The following is a 13,555-nucleotide window of genomic DNA, read 5'->3' as shown; positions in this document are numbered from 1 at the left end:
CACCCAAGCAGGGGCTATAACTCAGCAATGCTTGTGTGTGTTTAAATGAAGGATCAGTTCTATCTGTGAAGACTTGCTGTTCAACAGACTGGCAAAGCCTGCTATTAATGCTTAATTCCTCTGTGTGGAAAAGGATTTAAGTTCTAATATTTCCTTTTGTTTGAACCTGTCTTCTCGTGCTGCTCAAACTTTTTTAAGTTAGAACCAACCAACTTGTGTCTTTCTCCATAAGGTCACCTCTCCACTGGCTACTTTTGGTGAAACAGGCCAAGTTTCTCAGTCTGCACCTTTATGGAGGGATAATTGAGGGAAACTCTGGAGGGATTATGAATATTAGTATTTAGTTCAGGCATATGGCTAGCAACCAACCCAAAATAAAACTTATTCCCACAAGAATGTTTGCATTTATATTATTTGGCTAGATCCAGCAGTGGGTTTACTGATAATCCAAGAACTATAAATGACTGTCCAACGCAATGATAGGTTGGAAGCTGGATCTTAGAGTTGAGATTTGATAAGTAATGTACTTGTTTAGAAATGAGAACGGGAGACCCTTGAGCGTACTCTTCTGTTTGGTTAGATCGTATCACAGATTGTATGACACATCACATGGTGACAGCACTGCTGTCCCGTAGCACCAGGAACCTGGGTTCAATTCCAGCCTTGGGTGACTGCCTGTGTAAAGTTTGCATGTAATCCCTGTATCTGCTCTGGTTTCCTCCCACAGTCCAAAGATGTGCAGGTTAGGTGGATTGGCCACACTAAATTGTCTGTAGTGTCTAAGGATGTGTAGGCTCAGTAGACTAGCAGTGGTAAATGTGGGGTTATGCGAATAGGGGGCTGGGCCTGGGTGGGATGCCCTTCAGAGTTCACTACAGTCTCAAAGGGCTGAATGGCTTCTTGTTCCACTGTAGGGATTCTTTGATATCTTATCCATATCTTGTAAACTCCCACCTTTGTCTACCTCTTGAAGCCCTTACTTAATAAAACTCTTATCTGTCTCTGTGTTGAAAGTTCCAATCGTCCCACTGACGGAAGTACTTCCTTTGTATGTACTGCATTTTAATGGTCTGGACATCCTAAATGCGTTCTTTAAAGTTTGAAAGAGGCTTTGTTTGGTTATAGGTTATTGTATACTCATTATTACTTCCCCTCATGCAGTTATCTTACATACATTAAGCTTTCCACTGCGATAAAACGCAATGTTGCCATGGCTGAGGCTTTGCAGAAGCAGATGAGCGAGTCGGTAAAAGATGAGGGAAAGCGAGTGCTGCGGCCGCAAGACCTGATCCGACTGTATGACATTATCTTGCAGGTAAGGGCAGCAGTTTGTTTTCTTGAAGACCCACTGATGCTGTTACTGGGACCTCAAGCACAGTTGGTTATTCCTTTAAACCAAAACTCTATTGAACTAAGTTGATTAGGAATGGTTTGCTGATAAAGGACATGCAAAGGGGGTGGGCATGAGATGAGGACATCTGTACAAGAGTGGGACCGTATTATGAATTCCTGTAATTTATACTAGTATTATTATTTCAGCAGAATCTCCTAACTTTAATTCTTTAATAAATTACACAGGGAAGGACAGATACATCAGTCAGCAACGTGTTGTTATATCATCGTGACATTTTGGGCCATATGATCACATTGGCTTAGTAGAAGTAAATAATAGTGCTGAAAGTTTTCAGCATTTGTCTCTGAAGAAGATTATTGGATTTAAAGGCTGAGTTTCAGCGGCTCTTCCTGTTTTGTTTCTGATCCACAGTATTTTTTGCTTTCATTTAGAGATGTAACCATTGCTATGCTTCATTATTAAATGGAGGAATTAATCTGTTGTGATGAGTGATGTATCTTTAAACACTTGCCTGGTGTAATTGAGGTGGCTGAATGGCTTTGAGTAGTTTGAGCACCCCAGCTTCCCAAAACACTGTTTGGAGATGAGCTGCTAACAAGATGTGACTGAAGAATGGCAAGCACTCCCATTGGTGAAGAGTTTACTCTGAGTGTCAAACGGAAAACCACTCCAGTTCACTAGACCACAGAGTTCTCAGCATTCTTTTCACCATGGTTTCTGAATGTAATGAGTATGGCTATGGCCGGAGGCACACCTTGTTATCTACCTGCCCTGACAGCTGCATTGCCAGCTCCAGATCCCCCTCGGGTTTGAGCTTTCTTTTTTACTCTTCCATGGGCTGTGGGTGTTGCTGACTAGGTCAGCATTTATTGCCCAGAAGGCAGTTCAGAGTCAACCACATTGCTGTAGGCCTGGTGTCACATGTAGGCCAGACCAGGTAAGGATAACAAATTTCAATTCCTGAAGGGCACTAGTGAACCAGATGGTTTTTTTCTGACAATTGACACCAGTTTCACAGTCATCAACCATTAGACGCTTACTTCCAGATTTTTAATTAAATCCAAATTCTATCATCTATCATGATGGGATTCGAACCCAGGACCCCAGATAATTACCGTGGTCTCTGGATTAATAGTGTAGCAAAAAACCATTAGGCCATTTCCTCCCTGTATATCCCAATTCATTATCCTTTTCCCAGCCTGTGTAAGATACGCAGCCACTTTCAAAGATGAGAACAGTTGTAGTTCTGGATGCAGTTCAACAGTGACAGGAATCTCATCTGGACAAGGATGGTTGCACATAATACTATGGAACTGGAGGAACGCACCAGGCCAGGCAGCATCGGAGGAGCAGGAAAGTTGATGTTTCAGGTCGGGACCCTTCTTGATTTTCTGAAGGAGGGGTGTGCCCCTCTCTCCCTGTAATCTAAAATGTTTCCACGTTGTCTGGACTTTCCCCAAAGAGAATGCAGGAGTTGTGAGAAAAAGGGAATTGAAAGAGTGAATAGGAAACATACAGAAGAGAAAGCAGCTCGGAAGAGACCAAGTTTGGATGGCGAAGGGTACGTGGAGGAAAAATCAAACTAAGCAAGTGAGAATCATTTTGTTTTTGCCTGTGAAAGAAATGGGATAGTCTGCTACAGCACTGTTTTGTCAGTGGTGCCTAGAAATGCAGTAACTGGTAGTACCAAAACTTGGGTGGCGGCTGAGCACTATTAGCATTTAACAACTTTCTTTTCCAGCTAGTTCATGTTTTAAAAGCAATTTCAAATATCTAGTGCACGGTCAGGTATAGGATTTGCAGTAAGAGCTTACAAGTAGCTACTGGGACATACTGTCAGGAATTGGGGTAGTCTTGATGTATGTAAATGAGCACCTTGGACAATGTTCTTTTCAAGCTGCACTTATTGTTTTGCAGCATTCCGAGTCCCCAGTCAGACTACATGCAGTTGACCCATTTAAATTGCTAAAGGGGACATATGCACACTGTATTGATAAGGTGGAATGTTGATCTTTGAACCTGGGAAAAGAATAGTAGCCTTTCTGATGCCACATTTGCAGTTTGAACTGCTTGACAGTTCTGAGCTGGACAGTTCCAAATATCCATTGGTTGAAATGTAGTAGAGTGTTTCTAACATTGGACATTGTGTTCATGCACAGAATCTGTCAGAGCTGCCCCAGCTGTCAGGATTGGAGGATGATAAAACTTTCCAGGCAGAGGTGGAGCTGAAGACTTTGGTTTACAAGGCTTACAGGTAGGTATGGAGGACAGCAGGCTCATTCTCACCACCCTCTATTAAACAATTGTGGCTATAATTTTCCAGTGTTTTTCTGCTTGCTTATCTTCTGGCAGGCCTTAATGCAAAGAATCTTCCTTCACCTGATAGTGAAGGGTAGTGAGACATTTTTGTCCGTCATATTACCATCCTTCTGTGGTGTCCAAATGCATATATTTTCCTTAATTTGCTCAGCACACCTGAGGGAAGACTGGCCTTCGTACCCTAGAATGAATCCGTCAATACCTTTTGAGAAAGTACAGGTTAATTGAGAAGAACAAGTGTGTAAATGAATTACTCATTGAGATTTGTTTTTGTACAACAGGGCAAACACACATTGGTTTATCCATGTCCTCCCAAAAAAATGATATCTTTGTAATAACACTGGAAACATAAATTAATGTTCTTAGTTGACTGACATGTCAGCTGATGTCCTGTAGCTGTTTGTGAACATGCCTGACCTTATGGGATGCTAGATACATGTATGACCAGTGCCATGTGTTGCACTGCAATGTAATTCACTTATACTGTTTGTTACAGGATTCTCCAAATAACTTCCACCAGTACAAAAGTTAATTCCAGAGCCAAGCCTGTGAGCTGACAAGAGGCCTTATTTACAAAGTGTTTTTTGACAGCATACCCAAAAGGGCATTTACAGAATACCCTTTTGATTGCTGCATTGTTCTAGGGGCTTCCTGTACAAAGCAGGAGGCCTGGGTACAGGTGGTGTGTAATAACATCCCTGAATAGGTTGATTTAAAAATATGCTGTGTAGATGGCTTGAACATACAATTTTTAAAACCATTCCTTATAATGCTGCACTTTGAAACAATCAGCCAATTGAATTTCTTTGTCTTTCCTTGCAAATTATTTTATTGAAAGATAAACTTTTTAGATTTAGATTAGATTCCCTATAGTGTGGAAACAGGCCCTTGGGCCCAACAAGTCCACACTGCAACTTGCAGCATCCCACCCAGACCCATTCCCCTATAACCCACACACCCCTGAACACTACGGCAATTTCCCATGGTCAATCCACCTAGCCTGCACATCTTTGGATTGTGGGAAGAAACCCACGGAGACACGGGGAGAATGTGCAAACTCCACACAGACAGTCACCCGAGGCTGGAATCGAACCCGGGTCCCTGGTGCTGAGGCTGCAGTGCTAACCACTGAGCCACCGTGCCACCCCAAGAGGGTGGCACCTTCGCGCAGGACTTCAGTTTCCTTTTAATTACCTTCATCGGATTAGGCACGTGTTCTTGCTGGTGAGGCAAATTTCTTTTCAGTTTGTTGCTGTCAGAATATAAACCAGTCCCAAGACATGTGTTAAATCATAGCCATAGTCGCTTGTAGTGTTTGTCAAGTGCTGCCACTATTCTATTTGGTTGAATTTGAGACCACTGTTCTAGACTGCAAGTTTATATCACTTACTCCGTGAGATTGCACTGCTGTTAATCTTTGTGATTGATTGTGTACTCAGAACTGGTATGTAACCACTGTCCACTTGCTGCAATTTTCTGAAGAAATAATTAATTTGTATTGTGCACATACAGGGAACCTGCAGCTGGTAGTGCTCCAAATGGATCTGCTGCCCTTGCCCCTCTACCATTTGCATTACCATCTAGAAGGACAAGGGTAACAGATAATGGGAACACCAAAACCTGCAAGTTCCCCTCCAAGCCACTCAGCATCCTGACTTGGAGATATAGCGCCAAATCTCAATGCTGGAATCCAATCTTAACGTGTGTGTGCTTACATAATGTGGACAGGGGCATTTCAAAAAGGCAGCTCACCACCACCATTACCTCAAGGGCAATTAGGGTTGGTCTAGCCAGTGAGCCTCTCATCCAGTGAATACATTAACAAAAGCACACTTCAAGAATAGAAGGCTGTGGGGAAATGTATTGAAGATTTCGAAATCCTGAAGCAACTGCACAGATTAAATAAGGAAAATGTTCCCACTCGTAACAAGGTTCAGAACAAGAGGTCACAGATTTCAACCATTAGTAAGAGAAACTGAAGAGATGAGGAAATTTTCTTTTCATATAATAACTGGTTAGAATGCACTGTCTGAAAGTGTGGTTGGAACCAGCTTCAGAATAGAATTAGATGTTAATTGAAACAGAATAATGTTCAGGTTACAGGGATAAATCAGGAAAATACCATGTGAGATATTCATTTGAATGGGTGACCTGCACAGTGGGCTAAATGGCATGTATGTAATTACCCATTTATGTGCTGATTAATATCTCTTTATGGCCAAGCCTTTCTCTATCTCTGCAAACTCTTTCAAACCCTCTGTCTTCTGACATGGGTGCCCATCCAGTTCCAGCCCGGAATTTCAGCACAGCTCCCAAGGCTCCAGACTCTGAAGCTCCCTCCATTGACTTCTCCTTTCTCTACATCTCCCTCCTGCTACCTCTTTGACCCAAAGTTTGGCCATCTACCTGAATTACCCAATGTGACTTGCTCTTAATGTTTATAATGCTCTTGTGAAGTCTCCTGGAATGTTTATGGTGTTAATTACACTAAATAATTTCAAGTTCCTGCTGTTGTAAATAGATTTAGTTTGTTTATTTAAATCCTGCACCACACCTCCCACCTCCAACCTCATTGACAGTGGTGTTACTTTGATTCTAATTAGTGATATCATCACACAGTCACCACTGACTGACATCAGTTGTTCTAGCACTTGATTGTACTTGGTGTTTTGTTTACTTACGTACACTGTCTGCTAGTAAGAAACCACATTGGTTTGGTTGTGTTTTACACAAGAGACAAAACTGAAAGCTAAATTCCAGACTTTCCGTTTTAAACATGGGATTTCAAATGAGCCTGTGTTTCTAAATTAAGTACAACACAGCGGTGAACGTTGAAAATGAAAGACCCCTTGCTGTTGCACAGCTTGTGGAGTGCAAAGTTTTATAAAACAGGAGCAGAAGTAGGCCTTTTAGCCTGTTGGGTCTGCTCTGCTGTTTGAAAAATCATGGCTAATCTAATAATCCAAACACCGCTTTTCCCCATAGCCCTTGATTCCCTTACTGATTTAAAAATCCGTGTCTCAGCCTTGGAAAAACTTACCAACTCAGCGTCGAAAACCTTCCGTGATAAAGAATATCTCAGATTCACTACTGTCTGAGAGAAGAAATTCTTCCTTTTCTTTGTCTTTGTCTTTTTATGATTCCTTTATTCTCCAGTTTATTTCCTCTGGCCGTAGACTCTCCCACAAAGGGAAATAGCCCCTTTGCGTGTATCCCGTTAAGCCCCTTCAAACTCTAAAGTATTTCAACAAGGTCTTCTCGTGCTTCTAAACTCCAGTGCAAACCAACCTACTCAATCTCTCCCCATAAGAAAATCCCTAAATACCCATTTAGGCTCTCTTTAACAGTGGAATATTCTTAAAAGTGCACAGCATCCAAGTGTTTCACATGGTGAAATTTTGGTTGAAGCTTCTATTCAAAATATTCAGTATATTCCTTGTAGCTTTTTGTTTTATTTCAGGTTTCGAATTACTATTCATCCAAATGGAACGGCTGTACAGGATAGAATTACTCCTGTTGATTTAAAATCTGATGACTAGTCGTCACCTGTTTTGTCAGTGGTGGCTACAGGTCACCCTCACAGACAAAGCTGGGCCTTCAGGATTTCTTTCTCTGAAGCCCGGGAGTACGCAGCCATTCCGAGTTGGACGGTGTATTTACTGAAATATCACTCAACTGTTTTCTCTCCACTAAAGAGTCAATCACCTTTCAATCGTATTTCCTTTATGACTGAATAATTAATAAAGAATAAGTTTTGTTTTCCCCAGTCAGGTTCCTCAGCCACCACTATCCCTCGGGGGCTATTGTCCGTGGAATGTGGCTTCCACAGTGCACTTTATTTATGGTGAGGTAATTGAATCTGTTTATAGATCACTGTAGCCTGTAGCCAGGCCTTATGTAGCCCTGTTAGTCACGAGGGACTGTAGTGATGAGGTGGTTAGTATCCCTACCTCTGAACCAGGACACCCAGGTCCTCGTCCCACCTGCTCCAGAGATGATGATATCTCTGTGAAAAGAGAGAAATTAGGAAAATTATTCATTACAGAGGACTCTTGTGCAATGGCGGGAGTCCTTGTTCCAAAGCTAAATGGCCTGGGTTCAAGTCCCACTTCCCTCAGATATGCGTTATACGATGCCTGAACAGGTTGGTTTAAAAATAATTTGCCACTTTAGTCACTCAGTGTGATTGTAAAGTAGTGGCAGTGTCCCTGTCTCTGAGCCAGGAGGCTTGGGTTCAAGCCCCACCTGCTCCAGAGGTGCATAATAAAGTCTCTGAACAGGTTGATTAGAAAATATCTAGCTCTTTTCAATCTTGTCTGTGCAATAGCATGTAGTGAGCAACAGTAGAGTAAATGATTAAAGATCATTTTAAAAATGCATCATGGAACAAAGGTGGATTTAAATTTAAGCAAGCAGTATTCTTGTTTGGCAGCCCCGCCTAAAGAACAAACGCTCCCAGGTGAATAGCAAATAAAGTTGAATATGGCTGTAATTTAAATTGAGGTACTGGTCTGTCACTAAGTATGACAGGGTAGGTGGGGCTTCAGCCTGTTGGTCTGCTGTGACCTCATCCCAAATGTCAGGGTGGGGTCCCATTCATGGATAGCACTAAGCAGCTGCCCCACTGTCAGCATTCCCCAGATATCTGTCATCAATGAGCTAGGGAATTACCAGAGGCACCTTGCTGCTGTAAAGTGGGAGGGTCATTTGGGTGTTATACCAAAGAACTTCAGAACTTCAAAACAAGGTTGGAAATATGCTGTTTGTAAATTTTGATTTTAGTCGATTTCCATCAGAATACCAGTTCCAACAGCATTTACAGGCAGCAAGAAGAAAAGCAGTCGATATAACTAGTTCTCATCGGAGACCCTGGCTAGTCTGGCCAACTTGTGCTGCTACGTTAGAAATGTCAGAGCCAGAACTGTCTGATATCTGCTAGGCTGCACTGATAGTACCACTCGGAAGGTTGTGTGTTCAAGCCCACTCCATTAGCAGACATTAATCCACTCCTGCTGCATTGTTGGCAGGATCATCTTTTGAATGAGGGATTAAACCGTAGCTACGTCAAGCAAATACATTTGAGAGATTGGACACTTTGGGATTTTGCCAAAAAATTGGGGACTGGAGGGATCTAGGAAAGAGCAGATGAGTACAGTGGCCTGGCCAATCAAGCAAAACGGCTTTTAAGCTCCTCTTCAGAACTGACCCGTTCAGAGCAATCTACGGAATTTCAAAATACTCTGGATGCTGGCAACTGCTTTTGTGGCTGAAAAACCTGATTGTCGTTTGTGGAATCTCCTTGTGTACACTCACTGATTAATCAACATAAATTAGTGAGTTTCAAACTAATGGCATTACTATCAGAGCCATGGTGCTTCATAAGTTCAAATTATTTTCACTGAAGTGACTCCCCCAGACACTGCTGTGTCAGAAACAGAAGCAGTTTGCGGTCATCAGGAGCTTTTGAATCAGGGTTGTTCATTTGTTTGTTTCTTGGTGTGCCTCAGAATTGTACGATATGTTGTGGTCTGGGAAAGGGTTTTATCTGCATTGGTCTCAGTGTCCTCTCTTTTCCAGGTGCTTCTTCATTGCCCAGTCCTATGTACTTGTAAAGAAGTGGAGTGAGGCCCTGGTCCTGTATGAGCGGGTCCTTAAATACACCTCTGAGGCACAAACTCAGACCTTAAAATTTACAAACGATTTACAGGTATTGTGTTCTAGACGCAACATTTGTCATTTAAGTGTTTATAGATTATTAACATTGGCAAAAGGACCATAAATAATGCAGTTATTTTGAACATTGCTTCCACTGGCTGATTCAAGATATCTAAATACGTACGTTGGGGAGATCAGACAGCTCATACTTTTTCCTTTGCTATTTTACCTGGGCCCCAATATTGTTGAGTAGACAACATGGGTTATCAAACAAAGATGCAAATTCCATGCAAGGTGATGTCACCTTTGGGAAAAGGCTATTTGTGTCACCAAGCCATTTCTTCTGTTCTCTCATTTACTTCTCTGGGAACTTGTGCACAAGTCAGTTGCTGCATTTTCCTTTAAAACAATAACATTTGCCTTTCAAAAGTAACTGACTGTGAATTGCTTTAGTGAATCTTACGGATAGAAGGAAACCTAAAGAAGTTCTCCTGTTACCTTATCCACTTGTCACCGTATTCTTCCTAAACCTGGTCTATTTAGCGTTACCCTAAGTTGGTCTAAGCACTTATTACTTTACACCACCCTCATCTTGAGTGAAGTTGTTGACAATACAACTTCCTTTCTGTATCTCATCAGTTGCTAACATTGTAAAACTTCCAGTCTCATCAAAACTTTTGGTGGATGGTATCTAAACTTTGGGAATAATGTATTCTTTCCTGGAATTGCATTGTTTGTCAAATCTATATAGAGCGTTGAGTAACAAAAAAAACTCCATACAGACAGTTTAATTATTAAAGAAGCCTTCTGAAATGTCAGGTGCGACTAGACTGATGCCTCAGTGTATAGCATGCTTTAGAGTGGGATTTCTCAGTCAGGCCTTGTCTCCTAAAAACCGTTCTACTGGCACACCCTGATTTTGATGTGGTTTTTATTCCCTCGGGAAGGTATGTGTAAATCAGCCAGTTTATCATTCCTGGTGGCTATCCTGTGATCTCTTCTGGCGTGTGGATATTAGATACTCATATGAACAGGCTCCATTGTGATGCCTGCCATCATCGATTAGGTTACTGAGATTCATTCTCAAAACTCCTACATGAATATGGTTATTTAATGACAGGAAATTCAAATGTTGTGCTTTTGGTAAATGGTGCCCCTTTTTTTTCAAACGGCTGCTTAAGCAAGGCAGCTTGGGGCTAGACAGGAGGCTGAACTTGCTCTTCAAACTTGTGTTTAAAATATATCTTACCTGAAGATGTCTTTATAAAATCATTGCAAACTTTTCTCCAATAACAGTTTTGATTGAAACATAAAACAAGGAAACTTGGCAAAATACAGTCATACAAAACTATGAGCTAATATGATCTCCAAATTTAATATCTCTCTGTATTAAATGGTACATACAATTGAATCTGTGCAGGTAAGCATAATGTCTGATCTTGCAACTGTGTGCAAATACAGTGTCTGCATTACAGTATAAAAACTGTGCTAAGGAGAACTGCTTTGAAATAGCTGAGAAAAAAATTATATGAACACCACAAAGTTAACTCCTGACCACTGGTACAGAATCATTTGGTTAATATTATGTTACTTCCTTGCAGGATCTGCCTGATGTGAAGGACCTGGTTGCACGTGTCAATGCTGAGAAGTACTCAGTACAGGCAGCTGCTATTTTAGGTGAGTATACTAGCTCAGCTGAAAATCTCATTCGTTCTGTTGTTACCCTCAGACCTCTCTGTTCCAATGGTGTTGTAGCTAATCTCTCACCTTGCCCCCTCTATACACTTGAGCTTGTATAAAGCTCTGCTATTCCTATCTTAATTCATATCAAGTTGTGTTATTCATCACCTGTGCTTGTTGATCTACATCAAACCCCCAAGTCTAACAGTCCAACAATTTGAAAGTACTCATTCTTGTTTTTAAATCCCTCCCTACCTCTGTTATCTTTGAGTCTTTAAATAGCTGAGACTTCTGCGCTGCCAGTTCAGACCAATTGCACATCTTCCCTTCACCAACGGTGGACAGGTCTTCAGTACCTATCCCAAAGCTCTGGAATTCCCTGACTAAATCTGTGTCTGCTTTTCTGCCTCTGTCTCCCTTTAAGACACTGCTTAAAGCTCTCTTTTTGACCAAGTTTTAATCAGCTGTCCTCAGATCCCTTTATACAAATCGGTGTCAACTTCTGGTCATTAATCGCTTATCTGAAACACTTTGAGGCATCTTACTACTTTAATGGTGCATATGATGGGAGGTTGTTTAAGTGTGTGTGTAATGAAGAGATAGTGGGCTTATTTGTAGTGTGTGTATTAGAAAGGCTTTGCTTTGTGTTGGTAAGAGTGACGGGATCCCTTTATTTAACAGAGAGGGTAATTTGATCTCTGTGAAAGAAATTTCCCTTCTCTGTACTGATGGGTACTAGCCACCCAGCAGCAGAAGGTACTGCAGCAGTGTCACTGTCTGTACTTTGCGTGGCTTGGCTGGCTAATTACTCTTTGCATATTTGCACAGTAAAGTTATAGTTCATTGAATCAAAGGAACAATAGCAATATCTGTAAAGGAAGCCTTATATCAGTGCTCCCTAGTAGTCAGCATTCGGATCCTTCTAACACTGGATGTATTTAATGACTAGAATCTTGGTGTACAGGGCCCAATTTGAAAATCTACAGATCATGCAAAACTTGGAACCATTATAAATTATAAACTAGTATAGAATTTTGAAAGAACATAGGTTGGTGAAATGGATGCAGAAGTAGTAGAAAAAATATAATATCGGGATGCATGAAGTGTTTTTTTGGTAGGCAGTACTAAAAGCAATACAAGGTAAAGGGTAAAATGGTAAAGGGGGTATAGAAGTAGAGGACCTTAATGCAAATGTATGTAAATGAGGGTGGTAGAGCAGGATGAGAGTATTATTTGTAAAATATATGACCTCTTGAGATTCTTTGGTAGGAACATGTATTACAAAAACAAGGAATGTATGTTACAATCTGTGAAAATCATTTTGTCCCCTTTCCCCAACTAGCGTGACACAAGCAATTCTGGGTATCACTGTTGTGTAAAGATTTGAAGGGATTAGAGAGTGAGTGCAGAAAAGATCATAAGAATGGTTCCAGGGCTGATGGAAATCAAATATGTAGGTTGGGGGAGTTAGGACTTTTTTTTGGAGAAAAGAGGAGATTTGATGGAGATATTAAAATCTGTCTGGAAAAAATAGATGGGAAAACTAGTTCCTGTTGGTGGAAGGATTGAGAATCTGATGGCACAGATTGAAGGTAATTGGAGAGATGGTGGTGGAGTGGTAATATTGTTGGATGGTTATCCAGAAGCCCAGGCTAATCCTCTGGATACTTTGGTTTGTGTAGAATAGAATAGAATATTCTTTATTGCCACTTGTACTCCAGTATTGGAGTGCAGTGAAATGTTCTTAGTGGCCACCATTCAATGGCTCCACCAGCCTGGTCTCCAGTCATGAATTGTCTCCCTTGACTCCCTCTCCAGTTAGAGGTAGTTAAAAGGTTGGATTGGTGGGAGGAAGCAGGAAGAAAAAAATACTGTAAAGTGGAGGCAAAATAAAAATAGGAAAAGGAACTGGCGAGCAGAGGAGCTCCAACTGGAGCATCTTACCCTGATGCCATCTTGCCATTACCCACCATAGTGGGTTTTGAATTCAAATAAATCAGGAATATAGAGCTAGCCTTAGTAATGGGTGACCATGACAACTATCATTGATTCTTGTAAAAATCCATCTGGTTTGCTGATGCCCTTTGGGGAAGTAACTTGGGCGTTCATACCTTGTCTGGCCAGTGTGCAATTTCAGACTCCTAGCAACGTGATCAACTCTAACTGCTCTGTGAAATGACCAAGCAATTCATTCAGTTCAGTGATAATTAAGAATAGGCAGGAAATGCTGATCTTAGCGGTAATGCCCATGTTCCCTGAAAGAATAGAGGATATTTAGACCTGTATAACTTTGTTACTGTCCATTGTGGGGGAATTGTAAATTGTTTATGAAATTCAATTATTTTTTCATAACCACCTTCTGTAGACAATGAGGATGTCTCCGAGATGGTGTCACAGCTTCAAGTCAAAGACAACAAGGTAAGGGTTTCCCAGACACTCATGGCACATCTCACTAGAGAAAATTGTATCGCATCTTCAAATCCAAACAAATTATTAGAATGAGCACAAACAGCATTGTAAATCACTAATTGTTAATCAAATTAACTG

At 41.2% G+C, this 13,555-nt stretch overlaps 1 protein-coding gene across 1 annotated transcript in view; it reads left to right on the top strand.

Moving 5' to 3' along the window:
• Nucleotides 1–13,555, top strand: part of srp68 (signal recognition particle 68) — a 52,066-nt gene that overhangs the window by 34,711 nt on the left and 3,800 nt on the right. Inside the window, exons 11-15 of the mRNA XM_048554841.2 lie at nt 1,162–1,315; nt 3,514–3,608; nt 9,251–9,380; nt 10,930–11,005; nt 13,374–13,426. Of these exons, the coding sequence (XP_048410798.2) occupies nt 1,162–1,315; nt 3,514–3,608; nt 9,251–9,380; nt 10,930–11,005; nt 13,374–13,426 (508 nt within the window). The remainder of the gene's footprint in view (nt 1–1,161; nt 1,316–3,513; nt 3,609–9,250; nt 9,381–10,929; nt 11,006–13,373; nt 13,427–13,555) is intronic.

Source organism: Stegostoma tigrinum, chromosome 22 (genome assembly GCF_030684315.1).
Source record: "Stegostoma tigrinum isolate sSteTig4 chromosome 22, sSteTig4.hap1, whole genome shotgun sequence".
NCBI classification, from domain to species: domain Eukaryota; kingdom Metazoa; phylum Chordata; class Chondrichthyes; order Orectolobiformes; family Stegostomatidae; genus Stegostoma; species Stegostoma tigrinum.
The sequence above is the reverse complement of the archived record's forward strand: the minus strand, read 5'-3'. Positions and strand labels throughout refer to the sequence as shown.